Source organism: Mastomys coucha, unplaced genomic scaffold (assembly GCF_008632895.1).
Source record: "Mastomys coucha isolate ucsf_1 unplaced genomic scaffold, UCSF_Mcou_1 pScaffold9, whole genome shotgun sequence".
Classification (NCBI taxonomy): Eukaryota; Metazoa; Chordata; class Mammalia; order Rodentia; family Muridae; genus Mastomys; species Mastomys coucha.
This window is the reverse complement of record NW_022196915.1, coordinates 18,885,268-18,908,944: the sequence shown is the minus strand read 5'-3', so window position 1 is coordinate 18,908,944 and position 23,677 is coordinate 18,885,268. Positions and strand designations below refer to the sequence as shown.

Genomic DNA, 23,677 nt, shown 5'->3' with positions numbered 1-23,677 from the left:
TCTTGGTAGCAGGGCTTGACTTTTATTGGCTTTTCCTGACAGCTAGACTATAAGCAGAACTTTAACAGACTACTTTGGAAATCTGAAGAAGTGTTCTCGTGATTACATTCTAGTTAGTCAATCTAAGACTGGCTGTGCTTTCCAGATTAACCTCACAGAGACATTGATTATAGGTTACCTTGTTGGTGGTTTTAAAAATACAAGTGTGAGAAAGAGATTTGAAAGAAGGCTCTTCAGAAGCCCAGACCTCACCATCCCCCATCCTCAGCTGGTGGAGTTTATTTACTCCTACAGACACAATTAAAGAGCACATGCTTATATGTGTAAATAAAATATAAGTGATATGGGAGTTTCTGACAAATGATTTATTAATGAAATTTATTAACTCTAATATTTACTGCCAGAGAAACTTCCATATGTACAAATCAGCATGAAGTTTCCAGCCCCAACCTTTGGTTACATGAATACACCTTAAGCACCACAGAATAAACACTGATCCTAATCGCAAAGGAAAAACAAATCTTGAGAAAAACAAAAACCCCAATGCTCTTGACCCTGGCTTCTTTATACCATACGAGGAAAATCTTTTTACTCTACATTTTCTTTCCTCTTGGTCAGCTTCTAAAATAGCGCTGGGGAAAAGGACAAAAAAACCGTTGCTTATAGGGATGATGTTTCAAAAGAGAAACTGGAAATTAGTCTGTCTTAAATAGAAAATAGTTTTAGCTTAAAAGATACTAGCATTAAGTAACATAAGAAAAACTTCAATTTTCAAAATTCAAAAGGGGTGAATGCAAGCCTAACAAGGGGTGGGAGTGAGAAGCTCACATGTAAATCTGCAGCAAACTCAGATTTCTGGATTTTAACTTCCTCCAGGTGCGATGGTATGTGCTAGCCACCAAAGCAGCCTGGATAATACACAGACAGGAGAAGAAAGACCTAAAAGCTGGCTATAACCTTTCATGGGTTTTCCCAAGACATCAGATTGGCAAAATAAAGAAAAAAAAAATCAAAGAATAAAGACTAAAGAAGAAAAAATAGAAGAAACCATATCTAAACCCATGTCCATCAGGATGAACACGTGACAACTGCATATGTAGAAAAGACTGCATCCTTGATTACAAATGTGGATTATATATACATTCAGATCCAATTAAGTCAGTTTACATGTCATACCCCACATTTCAAAAAGGATGTCTCTCTGAGAAGAAGTCCTAGTCACTTGGTTCCTCAGGTGCCTGTCTTCTGTCCTGGCTGGTCAGCGGTCTCTGCACTTGACTCAACAGCATGGTATATGAATGGATAAAGCTTGGTGTCTGGTCCAGGGGTGGAACAGTTTCTGCATTCTTCATTGTAGTATCTAAGCAATAACTTGTACACTTTTCCTAGAGAGTGAAAGGCCAGAACAATTTGCACATTAAGTTATATTGATAGCTTAATAAACAACAAAAATTTGTTATTTTAAATTAACTTAAATAGTATAAGTTCAGACTTGGCTTCTGAAAATATAGTATGAATTTCTAATGCCTAGAAGGCTTTCCTGACATAAAGTTTAATATTTTAAAAACACTTTAAAGTAACATAGGCTATGATTACAGTGGGCTGTCCATAATCCACTGTCCATGTCTTGTCTATTGAGTTCACTGGAACCTCAGCTATACACCAGCTCCCACGGGAGCAATACACTTGATGAACACAGTACATTCTCATAAATTTGATAAGACTGAGGACTATCAGATTTGAATTTATCTTCCTCTCATGTATGTCTTAAATATACACTCTCTATACCCTCACTCCCCTTTAGATTTCTATATCAATAAAAGTAAAAATAAACATAAATCCTAGCTTTTCACCCTTACTTTTTTAAATTTTTTTATTTTATTTTTTTGTGACACAGGGCTATTATCCCAGGCTGTCCTGGAACTGATGATTCTCCAACTGGCTGGGATTATAGGTACATACCACCATGCCTGACCAGAGACCTCACTCTAATATAACAGACTTATGTCAATATCATAACCGAAATTCTGCCACAAAACAAAAAACAAACCTATGCAGAACCTGCCTGCTTAAGGGCACTGTCACTCCGCTTGTCCCAGATAAACCTTTCTTACTACGATCCATCCAGACTTAGCAAGTGTTCCTCCTGGCTGGTACACATCTATCTAGATAGCGAGTGTCAAACTATCTCCTACTCACCAACATCCAGTTTCCTCTCAGTAAGGAAAGTGTGCATGCTGTAAATGTCTCTCATCAATTCTGAGTCCCCAAAGGTGAAATAAACCACATCGCGTTCAGCTGCAGCAGCTGCCAGTATCTGTATTAAGGCTGCAACAAAGAGAACAGGCAGTTATATCAAGGACTGCCTCTTTCATCCAGCTACAGAGGCTGGTATGCCACAGCTTTATCCCAGATCAAGGATTTACAAACCCAATACATATGTTAGTAGGTATGGTGAGTAGATGATGACATAAATTCTTCAGTTTATGGCTCGCAGGTATGGTTTGGAGGATAAATTCAACTGCAGCAGTCTCCCAGTTACTTCTCTGGGCCACAAAGAAAGGAAAGTTGCTACTTGAAGTAGCAGCCAAGGTATTATATATATAATTACTTTTGTTAATTTTGAATTATTTTTCTGTTTGCTTGATTTAATAATTTTGTCTCATTACACACTTGCTGGTCTTTTGTGTGCAGACTTATTTGAGAAGTTCTGGTGTTGATGTTATCGCTGACTTCGACAAGCATTCCCCACCTAAGCTGTTAAGCACACCTGTGTCCCTCCAGCATTCACACATATCTGTTCTGCCACAGGAGTCAGTGTTATTGAAGATGCTAGATGAGTAACCTCCTGGAGTGTTCGAACAGAAACACAACTGAGAACTACTCATCTCTAGTCAAAGCTACAAACCTCTGAACCTGAAGTATGTTTTTAGAAACTAAGTTTCTTTCAATCCTTATTTCAAAGAAATATCTGAAAAAGAACAGACCTGAACTTGGCAACAACTAACGCCCTCATGCCAGGTATGCTTTACTTTGTAAACAGAAGGCAGGGATGCAGTTAAAACACGAGGAAGGTTCTTTCTATAGTTAGGATTTTACACATCCAAACGAATAACTTTAACATTACTGAGTAGGGCAGATGCTATGCAAGCATTAATGGGTGCCACTGCTGGGGAAGTTCTATTTGCAGTGTCTTCTCATAGATCCATTAAGGCTAACAAAGTGGGGGAGAGACCACAATAACTATACAGTGGAGCTGTCAGTGGTGTCCAGTTCCACGGCTACAGTCATCTGAGCCGTGGCACAATCCAATCCCAGACTCATGAAACGCTATAGACTTCAAGCATGTGAGTGTCATAAAACACTTTCGGAAATACTCCAGACTCAAATAAGGTAAGACACATAACTGCATCCAGTCCTGGACTCTACTGGAAGAGAAAAGGCTAGATTTATTATCTATTGGCCATCTGGCATAATAAGGACACAGAGGAAAGGACAGATAAACATAACCATATACCTGTATGAGTTTAATAATTATAGTTATAATAAAATATTTTTCTTAGGAAATACACACTGCTGTATTTAAGAAAGAAGGAAACAATGCATGTTAACTTATGCTCAAATGGTCCTGTAGCTAAATGAACTTGATGCCAAGCCTGACGATCTGAATTCAAACCCCAGATTCACATGGTAGCAGCAAAAACTAGATTCCCATAAATTGTTTTCTGCCCTTCACATGTACTCTATGCACACAACACAATTAAAATAATAAATGCATTTCCATAAAAATACATATTCATATACAGAGGGATGTGTGCTATATATATGTATATGTACATATATATGTATATATTTTTTAAATAGGGTCTCTGTAGGTTCATGCTGGCCTTGAACTCACATTCTTGCCTCAGTGACTTTCCTGAGTGCTAAGATTAATAGAGTATACTATCATGCCTACCTAGGATTATTTATGATAATGCATGTGAGATTCTAAAATACCATCAAAAGTCCTGTCCTGCTGTTTAGACCATACTTACTATCTACAACCTGGGGGGATACCATGACTAGGTCTCATTAATCTTAGAATGTTGAAAGGAATTAATTTCAAAGCAAAGGTAAGTTTTAATTAAAATTGCTCAACCAACTTATGCATACATTAAAACTTCAGAACACCAATTTTAAAAGGTTCCTAATTAACCTTAAAGTGCTTATAAAAATGAAAAATAATGAATTGTCATCTTCCAAATGAATTGTTCTTTACCAAAATATGTCATGTTTTACCTCTTAGAGATAATGAAAAGTTGGCTTGGAATACTAGGAAAGAGCCTGTCAGCTGGCTTGGATCCATACCTGTCTCTGCTCTAGCATTCTACTGCACAGGCATATGCTGGACCAGTAAGGATACAGAGACAGGGGAGCCAAGTCAGTCTCAACCCTCTGCTAGCTGTATTTAGCCACTTGCTTAGCTCCTGGCCTCATTTTTCTCAGTTACACAACAGAATTGAACCAGATGATCCTTAGAAACTCTCAGTTAGGATTCCATAATTACTGTAATCATTTTTCTGCCTGTATCAGATGTTAAGACTGTAACTACACAAATGAAATCTCCAGGATAATAAATTAATCTTGACCTTAAATACATCGAGTCATTGACAAAGTATTTTAATTTTTTTCTTCACTTTTTTTCTGTGTATTGGTGTTTTGTGTGCATGTGTATCTGTGTGAGGGATCCCCTGGAACTGGAGTTACAGACAGCTGTGAGCTGTCATGTGGGTGTTGGGAATTGAACCTAGGTCCTTTGGAAGAACAGCTAGTGCTCCTGATGTTAAGCCATCTCTCCAGTATTTTAAATGGCACTATCTACAGTACCTACTGTCTGTGACATCTCCAAGGTCTTGGTAAAACTATAGAATTAAGCCTCATGTTTTAAGTGAACTCTCTTGCATCAAAAGTTAGATGAGAATAAATTTAATGGGATATGTGGACAGATGCCAAGTCTGATATAAAAGCATACAATTCTAGTCCAAGTATACACAGGTGCCAAACTAATCACTTAAATTAACCTGTAGGGAGCTTGGTTTTAATTTTCTTTTTGGCAACCATGTTACACCATGAGGAAAACACAAACAAATATAAATAACCTGAAAACACAATTTACTGTGTCCTGTTATAGAAAATGAACCAAGTAAGTATGGCTAAGACAGGACTGTGTACAGTGGCATGTGTTGTTAATCCCAGCACTACAGAAGGAGAGCCAGACGTAGTTCTGTAGGTTCAAGGCCAGCCTGGTCTACATATTGAGTTCCTGGACAGCTACTGCTATATAGAGAGCCCCTGCCTTACCAAAAGGGGTGTCCGATAATGAAATCTCATATCACAGGTGGTGTCTGAGGTCATCCACATGTAATATTAGTGGTATCTGCTAACACGGGGCTTGAACTCTAAAGATAAGTGCATTTAATTTTTATAGAACCAAAATAAGAGAACTAGCATGACAGCCATTTTGAGAAGGGCTAAGTAATTGTCCAAGGACAACTAGTAAGAATGCAGTAGAGATGAGATTTGAACCCTGTATTCTGACTCGAAGCCCCATGCTCTTACCCATTCCACTGCTCTCAAGCTGCAATGCAAAATATGCATGAGGCCAAGCAAACTTATCATAAGCCAGACAAAAGCTTTCCTTAAACTGTTTATTTGCATTATCTGAGTATATTCTGGCAAGAAGGCTCAAATAGGAGATGTGAAAGCACTGCCCATGCCTTCCAGGGAACGCAGACTTCTGAGGTTTCCCACACCCTTGGTTGCCCTGACGGTCTCCAGCTCTGCTTGTAAACTCCAAAGTACACACATGGTGTTTAGGCCAACTAAACACATTAGAGCATTTTCATCCCCTGGCTACTGCTCTTAGTCTTGACTTGCCCCTCCTCTTCCTACAGGATCACTACTTCTACCTTTATAGTCTATTCACTTGTTTTAAGTAGTCTTTCTTCAAGCCCACCACTCTCCCTGCAATGTTGTATTACTATCCTCACTACTAACAAAAGCAACTTAGGGAAAGAAAGGTCTTTTTTGACTCACACTGAGAGTAGGGGAGGTGCGGCAGCTAAAGCATGGCGCAGCTGATCACTATGGATCCTTAGGCAGGAAGCAGAGATGAGTGCTGGTGCTCAGTTGCTTTCTTTTTAGCACAGTAACTAGCCCATTGGACTAGTATTTACTATATTTAGGGTGAGTTGTCCCATCTTAATTAATCTAAACTGGAAACCCAATCATGAAGAAGTTTGTCCTTATACTAAACCTAAAGCCCATCAAGTTGACAATCTAGATTAACCATCACAAATGTCAGCTTTCATATTTACACCCAGAGCCAGTGCAGATTAAAAGCTTGTGTCAGGATGATTACTCACTCTTCATGCCTCAGTATGTCTCGTATAAAAACAAAAGGTCTTCCTAAAAAGTTGTTGTGTACAACAAGTAACTAACTTGCTGCCAAGCCAGATGACCCATTAATATACATCTCCTAGAACAGAGAACACATTCAGTGTGGTCTTAGCTCACAACAGGAAACATGATAACTAGCATCTGGTGTTTTGGTGGAAGACAGGACAGGGTTAACTTTGTCAGTTCTGACACTTACCTGCTGTGCTCCTTTGTGAGTCTGTCTACATATGTTGGCTTCCCAGTCTCACAAAGAAGGTTACAAACAAAGAGTAGCTATGCAATTAAGAATAGAAAATGCGATGATTCTGACACTTGACTGATCACCACCAACGTGGAGTCTATGGAAACAAAGCATGCAAGCCATTTCCCAGATCCAGAAATACAGCGGCATCTTGTAGGTACTGATGACAAACACTCCACATATCCTTGACCTTACACCATCATACAAAACACTGGAATACAAAAAGAACAATGCAGAATTGTTCTGTGTGTTCTTACTTATGGGAAGCTGAGAGAGAAAGGGAAATGTGGTCTATTCCTGAAGAGGAAGCAAAGTCCCATGGTGATCTGGTCCCTGAGGTGATCTGGTCCATAATCTATCTACTTAAGGATTCACCCTTCCCCAATATTTACAACCATAATTTCCACAACCCTCAGTTAAAGGGTTACCAGGTCAAGTCAACCATAGCATGGCAGAAAATGACTCATTAGCACTACACCGTTACCATTCTTGATTAATAGTAACCTAGGTTTGCTGATCCATATGTCATGTGTCAGAGTACTGGGACCAAAGGCATGTATGTCCCTTCATGCCTGGCTTGAGTTTAGTTGTCTTGATTCTAAAATAGCAAAGAAATTAGTAAAGACATTATTTAGGTTTGATTTAAGTGGACATAAGGATGGCCAAATGTAAAATAAATGTATACCAAGTCTCTGAATTTCACCAATCTTTCACTTAATATGTCAAGAGACCCAATGGAAATCTCAGTTAATGAAAGATAAATCTAATGTTTATTGGGTATGTTTATTTGGTCACATGGATGGAATGGTATCCAAGTTGGTCTACTCAGTAGGAGTATTTCTGTGGGATTTAAAAAAAAAAACCCATGGAGTCCTTTTAATCTTGGGCCACCCAGTTGCGATGCTTGTTAAGCCTGTAACTGTGTAGTTCTGGTTCCTGCTATACAGGTACTATGATGAAAACAAGCAGATGTGGCTACCACACTGAGTAGTCCACAGGAAGAAATCAATATGTATGTTGCAGAGATGGGAGGAGCTGATCTCAAGATCTAATCATGCATAAGGTCAATTCCATGAGGCCTTCCTCAGACACATTAATAACCCCTTATAGGTGAAAATAAAGGTCCACACTCAAATGCGAAGATCCTCCTTCCTTCTGGCAGAAGGGATAACCTGCATTAGACTCTTCCCCTTCAGCCTACCACTTGTCTGCACACCCATCCCCACAGAGAACCTCACATACACTCTGTGCAGGACATGGGATCCTCTGCTTCAGGTAACATTCAAGTGGGGACTGAGAGGTGTTGGGGGAGCTCGTCAGGCAGATATAGCTAGAAAAGAGTGTGCAGTGTTGCAGAGCAATCAGCAGCTGTGTGGGAATGCTGGCACACATCTTATCTACGATTCTCTTACTAGGCAAGGCTCAGGGATAGAAAAGAAACTGAGCAGATTATGACATCAAGATACTCTTTAGTATACTAAGCTAGCAGTGGCATAATCTCTTATAAGCCAAGTGGAGATAGTAAAAAATATACCTTATGGAAACAGTAAAAAATAAACAAGGAAAAAAACATAAGGAGACCCTGATAAGAAAACCTTAAGCAGGATTTTCATGAAGGGAGCAGAAAAAAAATAAGAAGGATGAGTGTTTCACTGAAAGAATCTGTTGGGCATGGAGCAAGTTCTATACTCTTCAGAGACACCTTTTCAAGTGCCAATCTATCTGTAAGAATTAATTCACACAAAGAAGCTAAAAATCAACTCTTAAGGCAGAAACACCATCTGTATTCTATGACTGTAATGCAATAAGCCTAGAAAGAAAGGAACTTATCTTTACTTAGAAATGTCTCATGGAGCTCAGGACTGGTGCACCTCACACTCTATTTCTCTCCCAGCCTTCCTTGAGTAAAAATACTCTACATTCTTGCAATGGTCTTTTTGTGGTCCTCATGCTTAGATAAAATTTTAAATGACAATGTATGTTCAGGATGTCTGGAGTAGTGGTCAGAAGTCAACCTCATAGTCTATTCTGGTGGTATGTTAAAAAACAGCAACAATAAAAACTATACCCCAAAAAAGCAAAAAGATTTCTTCATAGTGGCCTACACCTCTGATCCCAGCAGAGGCTGGTGGATCTCTGTGAGCTCCGGACTAGCTTATTGTACCTAGTGAGTTCAGCTAGGGTTATACAGTGAGAACCTATCCAAAAAAAAAAAAAACGTAAGATTTATAAAGCAAACACACAAAGTTGTTTTCACTCAAACAAAGAGAAAAGACCAAATAATCTACAAAATTATAAAGTTTGTCCAGATATACCAAGGAAACAAAACACTGTTGTGTCTTTGAGAGAGCACTGGTGAGAGACAGGGACAAATAAATCACCTGAAACTCTACAAAGGTGTAACACTAAGTAGGAACTCCAGGGTGGAGGGAGGCAGGGTACTGACTAAGCTATCCTTATGATGGCTTCTGTCTCAGCAGACTCACTTCTATTGAAAACATCCTAAAATGTATTTAACCACATAGCGTAGCCTACTGAACATCCTAGCCTAGGACCACAGCAGCGCGAGAGCTTTGTATACAGCCAATCACCTACCTGTTTGGGAAAATATCAAAATCAAGATTTGAAGCAAGTTTTCTACCGAATGGCTAAACAAACACTGTTAGGCAGATACACCAGGAAAAGAGCTCAGATTCAAAGGCACTTTCCCATGTCTTCCAGAAAAATTGAGCCCAGCCAAGCAGGAGGGCATAAAGCTTCACTGGGGACCAGCACAAAGCCCCTGCTTTATAGGACCGCAGGAGGAATAAATGACAGTCAATTAATTAAGAGACAAAGTTTTCTCTGTATACTTTTTTTCACAATAGATCATGTGTGGACGCACATGCCTGTAACACCAGCACTTGGGAAGCTGAGGCAAGATCCTAAGTGCCCTGCCTGGCTACACATAGTGAGTTCAAGGTCTGGTGATAGAATATATAGGGAAACCCTGTCTCAACCAAACAAAACCAAACAAACACCCCAAAACAAAAAAAAATCCACAACTGATTAAACAAACAAAAAATGATTATATTAATGTATAACTAGAGACACCGATACTGAATTGTTGTAAACTGTGAAACTTGTACACTATTAGCCAACATGCGACTTATAAATACTTGCCTCTATTTTTAAGAAAATACAAGCATAAGGATTTGTACATGCCTATATTCTCCATGAAATATTTGGTAAGTTTTTGTTGTTGTTACAAAAACAATACATACAATAACAACCACCACCACAAAAAAGAAACTATGTTTCTATTATCCACTTAGAGAAAATTGTAGTTAATTTTTGCACATACAGATAAATATAAAGAACCTCAGAATTGTATGTGCATTGTTTTCCATGCATAATTTAATTTTTAAAATGATTCACATGGTATGTTAGTTCATTTTCCCTCTAAGTTAAGAATATTCCAAAGACATCTTTCCATTTTAGCAGATTTCTGTAATGGCTTAATGTGTAATATTTTATACATAATACATAAATACATCTTTTTCTGAATCAAAGCGATATGGAACTTGCCTAACATACAAAAGGCCTTGGGCTTGATCCTCACCAGTCAGAAAACAACTCTAAACAAACTCATGATATAGGCAACCAACACGTCACAGTGACTAGTAATCTACTGTCTATTTAAGCATGTGCATGGGAGGGAGTTAAAGTGACTCCTAAGTCTCAATCTCAGTAACTGAGAAGATGAGTCACCCAGGAGAAAGCTGAGAACACTACTCTGATGGAGCGAGCAAGGCTGCAGTGAGAGAAAGGAAAGGGAAACAAATGAGCATACTTATAAAGCATTCCCGCTGTCCAGCACACATGGCCATGGTCTGTGGCAGACCAGGTTTTTGGATTGATGACATGAATCTAGTCATTTGTTTTACTTAAAAGAAAAACAGAAAAAAGAAATATCTGTCATAAGATCAATAGCTCCAGAGTGAAAAAAGGGTCTCCTCAAACAAATTCAAGACAATAAAGAATTTCATAAAATAAATCTCACAAATTCCTTCTTTTGTAGACTTTCAAACTTCAAAATATAGACCAGGCAATTTTTATTTTTGAACCAAAATAAAATACAGTAGTTTTTAAAATGAAGGGACAAAAAGGTTATTTTAAAGATGTCAAAAACCATCAAAAATGTGAACACAAAAAAATGAACTCAATATGGCATTTAACCAAAAAGCTGAAATATGGAAATACATGGGGAAAAAAAGCCAAACCTGAACAAAAATGCCTGTAACAACAAGCTACTGAACACCTAATATTTTTTAATGTACCAGGAATTATTATTGACCAGAGAAAGAACAACTCTTTCAAGAATATATGGGGAGGAGACATGAAAAAACAATTCACAAAAACAAACAAAATGGTGTAACAAACATGGAAACTGCTGAATATCAGAATAACTGGAGACTGATATATTTCACCTTTCCAAGGCTTATCCTACAGACCTGCCGGGGGACAATCTACATCAGGTATGAAAATATAAAGTACTCATATTCTAGGAGTTAACCTTACCCGAGGAAATTTATCCTAGGAAGGTTATTATATACAACTTAAAGCAAAACAGCAAACGAATCAATTGTACCAAGTAGAGAATCTCTGAATTGTGATATATATATGTATATATGTGTGTGTGTGTGTGTGTGTGTGTGTACAGAACAGAATAATATGTAGCTATTAAAATAATTGGCCATAAACCTATATTTTTTGGTGTTGAAAACTATCAGAGTGCAGGGTTTTTTGTTTTGTTTTGTTTTTAAGATTTATTTATTATTATATGTAAGTACACTGTAGCTGTCTTCAGACACACCAGAAAAGGGTGCCAGATCTCATTACGGATGGTTATGAGCCACCATGTGGTTGCTGGGATTTGAACTCAGGACCTTCAGAAGAGCAGTCAGTGCTCTTAACCGCTGAGTCATCTCACTGGCCCCAAAGTGCAGGTTTTAAAAAGGGGCTACGGGATGGAATTATGGTGTGAGTTCATTCATGTCAAATGGCTACACAGAATTTTTTTCACAAAGCTATTCAATGGTAGGAGTAAATTTAGGTGATGTTTACATATTTGACGGTATTTTTCTGGGTTTAGAACAGTGAATATGTCACTTTTATAAAAATAACAAGCTTTTCATTATGGCGATGATTCCACAATGACAGACTCACCTGTTTTATTCCTAATAAGCTGCCTTTTATCTATGCCTGGTGTGGCTATCAAGGACAGTTGCTTTTGTGTGCTGGGACTGCTCTTACTGTTCCCAGGCGCTTCCCAGGCGGCTCTTAGCACTATGTTTCTGATTGAACACTGAGACAGAATTGCTTTAGTCTTACTTTGTGGCACTAATGAGGTGATTCAGATAACCCCAACTGTCTTGATTAGTTCTTTAGCAACTTGACACAAACTAGAGTCAAGAAGAGGGAACCCCTTCTTTGAGAAGATGCCTCCACCAAATGGGCCCCTGCGCAAGTCTGTGGGGCATTTTTTATCTTTTTAAATGATTGCTGTGGGAGGACCCAGCTCACAGTAGGCAGCACCACTCCTGGACAACTGGATGTTATAAGAAATTAGGCTGAGTGAACTATGGGAAGCAAGCCAGTGAGTAGCACTCTTCCACGGCCTCTATATCAGTTTTTGCCTGAGTTTGCACCCTGACTTCCTTCAAGAATGGATTGTGATGTAGAAGTATAAGCTGAAATAAACCTTTTCCTCCTCAAGTTGCTTTTGGTCACAGTGCCTTCTCAGAGCAACAGAAACCTTAAATGAGACACCAACCTCTCAGGGAGACTGAGTTCAGTCATGTAGCTAATGACTCAGTCAGCATGCCTACATAATGAGAAACCAATCTGAACACACTAGAAGCAAGCAGAATGTTCTGGTTGAACCCACTGACATTCAAGGAGAGGTGATCTGACACTATGGAGAGAAAGGCTGTCAAAACTTCTAGGCTTTGCTGGGCAGTGGTGGTGCACGCCTTTAATACCAGCACTTGGGAAGCAGAGGCAGGCAGACTTCTGAATTCGGGGCCAGCCTTGGTCTCCAGGACAGCTAGGGCTATATAGACAGAGAACGGTCCCTCCCCCACCCCCCCCCAAAAAAAAGCTTTATTGTAAGTTTATCGTGTGTCCTCAAAGTATGGAATTTAAGAATTCTATGGGTTATTCTAGTGAATTTTCTTTCTTTTTTTCCTTTTTTTTCTTCAAGACAGGGTTTCTCTGTGTATCCCTGGCTGTCCTGGAACTCACTCTGTAGACCAGGCTGGCCTCGAACTCAGAAATCCATTTGTCTCTGCCTCCCAAGTGCTGGGATTAAAGGTGTTCGCCACCACTGCCCTGCTCTAGTAAATTTTCAAACTTGAAGCGATGAGGAGGCAAAATGTATTTAGCCTAGGCACCCTCTGAGCCTGTGGCTATAGTCTGAAGTAAAGGCAGCCATGTTAAGGACTATCCCCTAACCTGTACTCACTGCAGGAAGTTAAGTGCCAGAACTGTCTGTGGGACTTTTAGTTTCTGTCAGCTAGCTGGGATGAAATGGAGCAGTGATCTTCCTTAGCTAAGACAGTATTGCTTTTGACATTTGATGCTCTCAAAGCCAGTAGATCCTGTAATGGTGATGGGACAGTAGCTTTACCCATAGGGTTTTGTTATGTCTCATCCTTCTTGGGTATTGTAATGCCTCCTGGTCTGTGCCATCCGTGCAGCTCCCCCAGGCCATGCTCCCATGGCACTGTATTTATCACAGCACTAAACACTGTGTGTTGCATTTGCCTAGGCTTTTCTTTCATATACTGGGCTGTGACTGTCAAGAGCAGGACCACATCTTATTTACCTCCGACTCTCAGTGCTCACAGCACAGCAGATGGGCCATCTGTTTAGTGAGTGAATGGATGAGTTCAGTGAATAGCACTGCCCATAAACAACTCTCCTGTGAGCAAAGTACTTTGGTTTGAAACATCTGAGTTGGTTTTACAGTTTTCCTTCCCACTGACCTTTGTACATTGAGCAGATTGAATCCCTCAAACCAAAATAAATACTGTTGGATCTGGTTAACCAAAGAGATAAGCAACCTCTGCATGGAAACAGTAACTGAAGCTAAGAATTCCTCCAAACACACAATAAAAAGGAGGATAGTGTCAAATGTTCCTATATCCTTGGATTTTTATAGCCTCTTATCACAGAATATTAGAAACTGGGCTGTAAAGACTGACTAACTTATACTCCAACACTCTCACCCCCAGTCAGCAAGCTATTACCTTTCTCTACAGTGACCGACTTACCTTTTAATCTAGCATCACCCCCAAAGGCACCACAGCCCCAGTTTCCTGTGGCCACTGCAGAAAGATTCTCAGAAGGAACTCCAGGACGGAGGAATCCACAGTAAGCCTGCAGAGGACACAGCACAGCATATGAATGAGCAGATATGAACAGCACCCACTGGCTGTCTGAAAGCAGCAGCCACGCTCAAGTTTTATTCTTTCTCATTTTTCTTACAGCCAAAATAGAAGGGAAAAATAGAATCGGAGTAAGAGGTGGGAACAAGTAAGGAGTGAAAACTTCCAGTGTCTGGCTTGTTGTAACTGCTTTGACATTGGGAAGATTGAATCCCTCAAACCAAGGCAACTCTTAGTTTCTCTATCAAGTGAAATGACCAGAAATGAGGCAACTGGACAGACTTCAGGAACCTGTGACAAAGTGTAGGAATTGAAGCTATCAACCAAGCATGGCTCCAACATGCCTCCAGACTTCTGAGCAATGTCTCCTCCTTTCGTGGAGTTAATTCAACAGCAAAGTAAATCTCTTCTAGGTTGTCTCAAGTATCAAACAAAGACAAAAATATGGTCTGCAAACTAAACCAAACTAAAAGGACGATCTGTAGCAAACATACCTACAGAAAAAGTAAGGAAAAGAAAGATGCATCTGTGAAGCCCCATACGCAGGAATATAGTAAGTTGTTTTCTGAAGTCTCCATGAAGGTATACAAATATAATTTATACACTGTCTGGATGAATTAACAAGGCTATTTCTTCTACTGCCTCCTAGACTACAAATCCTGATAGATATTAATTATAAGTTGTTGCTAGACTATTATTCAAAATCAAGGTGCAGAGCTTATTATAAGAACTCACAGATTACCTGCATAATCAGATGCACTGAAAATCCATTTCTGGTCAACAATGTGAGAGAGCTCCATTTGTTTTTTGGCAGGTTCTTAAAAGATGAAAAATCTGACATTCATTATATGAATATGAGGGAGAATAACCCTCTGTCAGAATAAACATAACTCTGCCACTCTATTTCCTGTCACATTTTCCTAACATGCCTAAACAAAATGGAGTTCTCAGCCTCCTGAGCTTATGTTTATGTCTTATATTATCAAAATGGTTTCAATCTCCCCCACTCTATTGCAATCATCCTGGCAGGAGAGACAACACTCTAGAGACAGACATTTGTGGTTTTCCTTTTGGTCATTAGAATATTCAAACAATGGACCTCAGAAGACTTACAGCTTCCCCAGGAATCTCATGCTGGTAGAAGGGAAAGGCTGAAGCCCTTCTGCCCACAAGCAATTCACACAATTCTAACAATTTACTGGACAACTCTGAAGGAAAGATGAACCAAGACATTAATAGGTCAATGGTGGGTGGGACCAGGGCTGTTTACTTATACCCCAGTGCCCTCTATTTAAAGCTAAATCTCATGTCAGGACCCTATTTGTTCTTCTTCCCAATATGGCTACATTGAACTCTCTTCTCTTCTCTTCTCTTCTCTTCTCTTCTCTTCTCTTCTCTTCTCTTCTCTTCTCTTCTCTTCTCTTCTCTTCTCTTCCCTCCCTCTTGCTCTCTCCCTCTCTCTTTCTGTTTTTCACTATGACTTGTCTCTTAAGAATACAAGAGATATATTCCGGGGATGGTGCTTAGAGGCACTCAGGATGGTCCAGCATTTGACATACCGTCGTAGGCTTTCTTACAACACAGCCTCTAACAAAACTAGGCTATCTTGAACCCCTGGCAACAGGATTGTTTACCTTTACACCAAGAAAGTGTAAAGGTGCCCAGGCAGACTGCGAGGGGTTCAGGCCATGAGACCCAAAGTCCTTATGAGATTGTCTAAGACCAAGAAGCACGTCAGCAGGGCCTATGGTGGCTCCATGTGTGCCAAGTGTGTCCGTGACAGGATCAAGTGGGCTTTCCTTATTGAGGAGCAGAAAATCGTTGTGAAAGTGTTGAAGGCACAAGCACAGAGTCAGAAAGCAAAATAAATATGCAACTTTTTTAAGTAATAAAAAAAAAAAGAGTACTAGAGATGGATGGTTGAGCTTAGCATGTCTGGATTGACAGATATTAGAAGTTCTAACACTCTCTCTAAAATAACTGGGAGTTAAGTCATTGCAATGAGCAAAAAACAGCTTAGTTTAGTGATGATCAGGCTCAACAATGGAGAGTTTAAAACACTTAAATTATTAGAAGTAACATGAACATAAAGATCGTATGTTCTTAAAAAGTGATCTTGGGGAAAAATGGCTACAGCAAGAACTCTGAAATGGAAACTATGCAGTTAGTGGTTTTATCAAATATCAGATAAAACTTTTAAAAATTAAATGATTCAGAATTACATACTAATATAAATAAAGGACTGGTTAGAATGATTAAATGTAAAATGCTTCCATTCTGGCAAAAAGCATTTATAAGTTCAGATGTACAGTAGTCGCTCAGTACCCTTTAGAGGAGTATTTCAGGACACCAACATAGATACCAATGTGGATACTAATCTACTGGTGTTCAAAGCACTTTCACAAGCCAGCACACTCTTACATGGCCTACACCACCCTCCTGTATAGTTTAAAGAGTTTAAACCATGTCTGGCGTTGCAAAGAGTTGCTACAATGTATTAATTAGCAAGTAATAACAAGAAACCATATATATATATTTTTTTTTCCAATGTGCATTTCATTCAATCTATGGATGCAGAACCCAAAAGATATGGAAGGCTGACTGAAGTAAGATGCCCAAACCTCTTAGAGGGTCTGCCCAGGCACACGTTCCTCAGGCGGTCAGCAGACCTGTTAGTGTTGAGGTTCTTTCTCCCTTTACCACAGTAACTAAACTTACATGGTGTCCAAAAGAAGGTAAAAAAAGGAAGCAATCTCAGAAGCTTTGTCAAGTTCTTACTCCACAAGGTCATTAGGAGTTCTCTAGAGTGTCATATTGGTGAATACTTTTCTCTTCTCCCAACCAAAGCTGGAGTGTTTGAGGAAACTACCAGAAAAAAGGAAAACAAACTTGAACTCTGGCCATGTACTGACTGTCTCCAGATACTAGACAACAGAGCAACTTATTCACCCTAATAAATAACTCAAAAAGAGGAAAGCATTCCTACCCCAAGAAAATAAGGAGAAGAATCAAGGAACAAAATCTGCCAGAAAAAAATCTGATGAAAAGGGAAGGAAGAGAGAGGGGAAGAGAAAGCTAGCCCTGGATCCTGAAGGACGCAAAGGGCAGTGTTGAAAACAAATAAACAAAAGAAAAATACTGGCATGTAGAATTAAAAAGTAGAGACTGACCAGAAAATAGTGAAGACAGAGACATAAACAAGAAACAAAGAAAGTGAAAAAGAAATGAAAGGAAGTAGGGTAACTTCTAGGAAAAAAACTGGTTATGGAGTTATTTTGGCACAAACATGCACATACAGACACATAAGTACTTTGGCTTCAAAGTCATTTGTAACACATTCAAGTAGATACATGTCAATGTTTCACTATCATATAAACATACCCTAGACTAGAAATTATTTTTCCTGGAGAACTGCTTATTCATATGAAGTCAACCTATCATACTTGTTTAATCTAAACTAATATACAGTTGATAAAGAGGTTTTTGTTATTTTGTGATTTCTTAAAAAGACACATATTTTTGGAAAAAAGAATAAAGTTTTATTACTAAAGAGCCTTAAAATTATCCCATGCTCAGTCATAATATATTTTGTAAACTCCTAGATATTCAGTTGCATAAAGACACTAGTTTGTATTTTATGCATCAAAGAGAAGAGTCAGTAAAGTATTCACAACCAGGATAGACGGTAAGTGAAATCTTAGCAATCCAAACAACTACAAATGCCTCACCATGAGGATAAGGACACACAAGAGAGTCTGATAGAGTCTGATGAAACAGATACTAAAATAGGAGATTAAAGGTTATTATTAGGTATGCTGACATGACTACATTTTATGTGGAAAGACCAACAAAAGCAACCACTTGAAAGGGAGAATTAGGATGGCTTTTTTGTCTCTGAAATAACAATATGTTAGAATAAGTTTATCCTGCTTCCTATTTATTTTGTCTATGTATACATGCCAGTGAGCATCAAGTTATGCCTGCGTAGGTCAGGGGACAACTGGAGAAAGCTAGTTTTCTTGCTCTACCATGTAGACTCTAGGGATCCAAGTCAGGCCACTGGGATTGTTGGCAAGTATCTTTACTTCGAGCAATCTCAATAGTCTGATTTCTGGCACTTTTAAATGACCATAAAATGAAAGAAGATAGTTGAGTTCAGTTTTCTTATTTGTAAAACTAAAAAAAAAAAAAAAAAAAAAAAAAAAAAAAAAAAAAATCAGTTTTTCTAGTTCTATGTATCAAGGAAAACTTCTTAGAAATGATTCATTTTGAACTAATACTCCAGAAAAAGAATGTGTTACATATTTTAAGATTATAAATGATCAGATATTGAACTTCTGAAAAATGCCAGTAAAAAGTACTGTTTGGTTTTGTTATTAAACTTTGATTTAGTAATAACCCTACTCCAAATCTGGATCCCAACAAACCCCAATAAAATAGCAAACAGCTGCAATCAACTTTGTTCAGATTCTATCCCAGATGACTCCAGGAACTGTATTCACAGTGTAACCTTACCTAACCAAGTCAAAGAAGACAAATAGGACATTTCACCAGCATCTCATTCTTCTTTTGCAGAGATATCTGCCATTTTTACAAGCTGGAGTCACAAATCTTTCCAACACCAGTGTCTAAAATGTCACCCAGCTGATCTGTCCCAGAATGAGAGGTAGCTTCCCAGTACCCACTGGATCAAGTGAGACTGATCCCTGCTTTTTAGAGAGCAGCTCTACTTTGGGTTCTGATGCAGGTCTAACAGGATAGGTGGAGCCACCGTAGAGTGACCTCTTCTAGAGGATATCTATTTCAGTTGTCCTCTCCTCAGCAATGCCTAATGGCACACAGGATGCTGAAGCTAAGATACATACTGTGTTATGGTCTTAGGCTTTACTGTTTCATTTAGAAAACTCATCACTCTCCCACCTACCTTTGAGAAAGTATATAAAAAAATTAGCACATTATCTATAATAGGATCTAACATGTCTTATAAAACATACTGAAATATAATACATTATTTCCTCTAACTTGTACTTTCCTTTTATGTGACTCCTGATGCTTGTCTCAAAATTCATAAATCTGTTTAATATATAAGTATAAATAAGAAAAGAATTTAATTTAATTGAGGAAGCCCAAAGTTATCTGATTAATTTTTTAAGTGTGTGTGTGTGTTCGCATGCTCACACACTCGTGCACCTGAGGTAACACTAGGTGAATTCCTCTATTGCTCCACCTTATTTTTTGAAACTAGGTGTCTTACTGACCATAGAGCTTGTTGTTTCAGCTAGAATGGCTAGCCAGTAAGTACCAGGGACCCATCTGTCTCTGCCTCCCTATTGTTAGGGTTATGGGCAACTGTCAGTTTTTATATAACTTTATGTAGGTACTGGGGAACTGAACCATGGTCTCATGCTTCTAAGCACTTCGATCACAGAGTCGTCTCTGCAGTTCCTGTATTAGCTGTCTTTTTCCTTTTTTCTTTCTTCCTTCCTTCTTCTTTTCTTCCTTCCTTCCTTCCTTCTTTTCTAATTTTACTTTGCCCTGCATTAGTTTTTAAGATTAAGATGGTGGGTTGGTGAGGTGACTTAGTGCATAAAGGTGCTTTTTATCCAGCCTGAGACTCTGTATGGTAGGAGGAAAGAACTGACTCTTGCAAGGTGTCCCATGACCTCTGCAAGTGCACTGTGGCATACGTGTCCTAACACACATTGAAAACAAATGGAAATTTTTTAAAAATTAAGATGTGAAAATGACATTTAACAAAATCATTTGCTGCTTTTTTCTTTTTCAGCAAGAATTACAAAACAATTCTTTTCTGAAATAATACATTTTGTATATATAGCAGTGAATGAAAGAACATGTATTTAACTCAGATATTGTGGTACAGGCCTGTTATCCCAGCACTCAGAAGGCAAAGGCAGAAGAATTATGAGTTCAAGGCCTAGTGTAAGCTATATAAAACCCTGTCTTAAAAGGAAAAAAAAAAAAAAAAGGAACACACATTTATCAATTAGATTCCCACATGACAGGCTCTGAACCAGGTACTTTCTCAATATCAGTTTACATAAGGATCAGCTGTATTAAATCTGCAGGGGTTTGGGGGTTTTTGTTGTTTTATTTTGTTTTTGTTTTGTTTGTTTGTTTGGTCTAATGAGAATCTGATAAATATGTTAGGAGACAACTTTGAATTTCTCTTAAAAATAAATCAGACAGAAAGGAAAATTGGGAACTAAATAAGGAGTCTACAAGTTCAGACCTGGTAACTAATTTTTGTGTGGGAAAATCTACATTTAATAGAAATGTGATGTGAAGCCTTGAGGTCTAGGTGAGTGATGGGATACTGCTCCAGCACAGGCAAAGGCTAGCACCTAGCTAGCCTTTCTCCCTAGCACCAAGAGACAAAGAAGAAAAAAGGTGCATGGGAGAGGGGAGGAAAGAAGTAAGCAGAAGAGAGAAAAGACAAAAGCAAGCAGAAGTCGGGATAATCTGGTTAAAGCCCTTGGCTTGGTCACTGTTCAGCTTTGGGCATAGAGTGAGTCACCCAGTGTCCAAGACTTCCTCTATCTCTAGCTAGAGGTACAAGCAGTGTCTCTTGTCTTTTGGAGTGGTTAGGATTAAAGCTGGCCATGCAGGCCCCTTGAGCCTGGGAATTCAAGCACAGTCTGTGTGGCATAGCAACAGATGCCCCAAGAAGAAACCTCTAACACTACATTTAAAGTGCTAAGTAGAGTGCCAAGTACAGTGTAAGTAATCATTCTGTTACGTTCTCCATTGTTAGGTATAGAAACTGAAAAACCATTCTACTTGCAGTTTACTGAAAAGGATCTTTTGTAAGTCAAATGTAAACTGTAACTGTACACTGACATAAATATTGGCAGGTGGGAAACAAATACAAAACTGTGTCACTGTACTCAACAGACAGTGTATCTGCTTCATCTATTGTCATCTATGCTCAGGCAATAGACTTACTAAACTTTATTTAGTATGTAAAAGTATCTAGAAAGTAGTTATTAGTAATGTTCTAAGATAATGTACTTATATAATTTCTAATGAATGCTAATCATTGACCAAGTCAGCTGAAACTTTTCCTGAGATACTTCTATAAGACAGGCAGTGTGCCAGCCAAACTGACCTGAATGAAATAAAATTCCCCCACCTGCCAGGCTATTTCAAGACTCATTCTTTGTACATAAAGTCTATAAGTACTCTATATTCTATAGCAGTGGTTCTTAACCTGTGGGTTGTGACCCCTTTGGGGGGGTCATATGACCCTTTTACAGGGGTGGCATATCAGATATTAACATTGCAATTCATAGCAGTAGCAAGATTACAGTTATATAGTACCAACAAAATAATTTTATAGTTGGAGGTTACCACAACACGAGGAACTGTACTAAAGGGTCAGAGCTTTAGTAAAGGTGAGAACCATTGTTCTGTAGATAAATGTTTTCAGTGTTGGAGAGATATAGCACCAGCCTATTCATCTATACATAATACTATACACACATATGTGTGTCTGTGTATGTGCATATATATATATAGAGAGAGAGAATTTTAAGACTTGTTTATAGCCAGGCAGTGGTGGCACACGTCTATAAACCCAGCACTTGGGAGGCAGAAAAAGGTGGATTTCTGAGTTCAAGGCCAGCCTGGTCTACAAAGTGAGTTCCAGGACAGCCAGGGCTACACAGAGAAACCCTGTCTCACCACCCCCCCCCAAAACCCAAAAACTTGTTTATACTCAAGGACCACATTAAAGTATTATAATTATAGATTTATTTCCTTTAAAATGACATTTATTCCACTCCCACTACTGAGTGTGTGTGCACGTGTGCGCATGAGTGCCTTGTACACATAGAGCGTTGAGGACAATTTAAAGGAGTTGGTTTTCTCTTTCCACCATGTAGGTTCCAGGTCCTGGAGATCAAATTCAGGAGATCAGGCTTAGTGGTAAGTGCTTTTACTCACTAAGCCCTATCTTACTGGCCCCAATAATTTCTTTTAAAAGTGACTGTCCCAGTCCCCCATAGGAAAGTGTATGAGAACATAAGCTTCGGCCATAAAAATGGGAATCTTATGTTAATGTTAAGTACATTTTTGTTTTATCTTTTTTTCATATATTTCTTTCAAAACACCTCCTTAAGTAAATATTTTTTAGTTTCAAAAAACATGTAACAAGGTCCCACAGACATACTTATGTAAGGAACACCCGATGAGAATTTGAAGATCAATCTAACTGTCTTGATACATTCCATCATAAAACATCTTGGACTTGAAGGTAATTGCTTCAAGTTGAAAATTTGTAACAGTGAAAGCAAGTTATATTTATCTGGGTTTTTTTGCTGTTGTTGATTTTTGTTTGTTTGTTTGTTCTGAGTACAGGGGATGTAACCCAGGGCCTCACACATGCTAACTAAGTACTCTACCATCAAGCTACATCACTAGCCAGAGCATTTCATATGGCCACAGCTACTTTTAAGATAAAAGCTTCAGTACCAGCCAGACCCATAGTGCATGGAGTGAGCAGTGTAGAGCTGCTAACATATCCACGAATAGGCTTTCTAGATGGCTATGCTGAGGGACTGCTTTAAACAAATGTCAAAAATGACATCTATTATACAGGTCTAACTTTGGTGACAGCATATTACTAAAACACTTTATGAGATTCATTTAAGAACACTAAGCATTCAAATAACCTAATAAATTATATACTAGAAAACAAGTTTATCAATGAATTGCTGCTCAAATGGTCTAGGAAATAAAAGTATCATTATGTTTAAATACCTACTAAACTCTAAGGGCTGGAAAAGCCTTTTGTGGTTTGCTTGTCTACCCAGGCTGCAGTCACTGTCAGAGGTTTCTTTGCAGATACCTGCAGAGATAGCCAGGCAAAACCACAAAGCTTGTTACCTTAATAAATAATATCCTAGTCAAATTGTATTGGCAGGAATTAAACAATGGTTTGCAGAACCAAGTTAATTTTCTTGGCTATGAGAGTAATTTTGAAAACTAAAGAACACCTTTGCTGCTTTGTTAAAGCTCCAAATCTACAGAATAGAATCAACACTCAATTTCATGAGGGAATATATTCATTATAGCTCATAGCAGTGAAGATTTAGACAAGCCAGAGGTATAGGTCACTTTAATTTGAGATAGCAAAAGAAAGAACATGATTAGGCAGAACTATGCATCATAGACATATCATAAATATGTCAAATTACTAAATCAATAAATAACATGTTTTCTTTTCAATAGTGAAACATAATTTGTATGGTCTTTTAAAATGTTTTTTTAAGCCAGGCAGTGGCTGCGCACACTTTTAATCCCAGCACTTGGGAGGCAGAGGAAGGCGGATCTCTGAGTTCGAGGCCAGCCTGGTCTACAGAGTGAGTTCCAGGACAGCCAGGGATACACAGAGAAACCCTGTCTCAAAAAAAAAAAAAACCAAAAAACAAAAAAAAACCCACAAAAAACAAAAAAATGTTTTTTTATCCTGTTATCAGCACACCTTATAGAAAAAATGTCATATGACAGACAGATCTACCCCCACCCTTCACTCCTTTCTATATAG

At 38.6% G+C, this 23,677-nt stretch overlaps 1 protein-coding gene and 1 pseudogene across 4 annotated transcripts in view; one reads left to right on the top strand and one right to left on the bottom strand.

The window, feature by feature from the left end:
• Positions 1-322: 322 nt before the first annotated feature.
• Positions 323-23,677, bottom strand: part of Parg (poly(ADP-ribose) glycohydrolase) — a 114,747-nt gene continuing 91,392 nt past the window's right edge. For 2 of the 4 annotated variants that reach the window (XM_031362025.1, XM_031362026.1), the window contains 3 exons: positions 13,999-14,104; positions 2,200-2,328; positions 345-1,385 (listed from right to left, as the gene is read on the bottom strand). In XM_031362025.1, the coding sequence (XP_031217885.1) occupies positions 1,231-1,385; positions 2,200-2,328; positions 13,999-14,104 (390 nt within the window). In that variant the 3' untranslated portion in view covers positions 345-1,230. Of the gene's footprint in view, positions 1,386-2,199; positions 2,329-6,637; positions 6,894-13,998; positions 14,105-23,677 lie in introns of those variants that run through there. The other 2 variants (XM_031362024.1, XR_004116266.1) reach the window with 2 other exon arrangements.
• Positions 15,651-16,067, top strand: LOC116084794 (annotated as a pseudogene).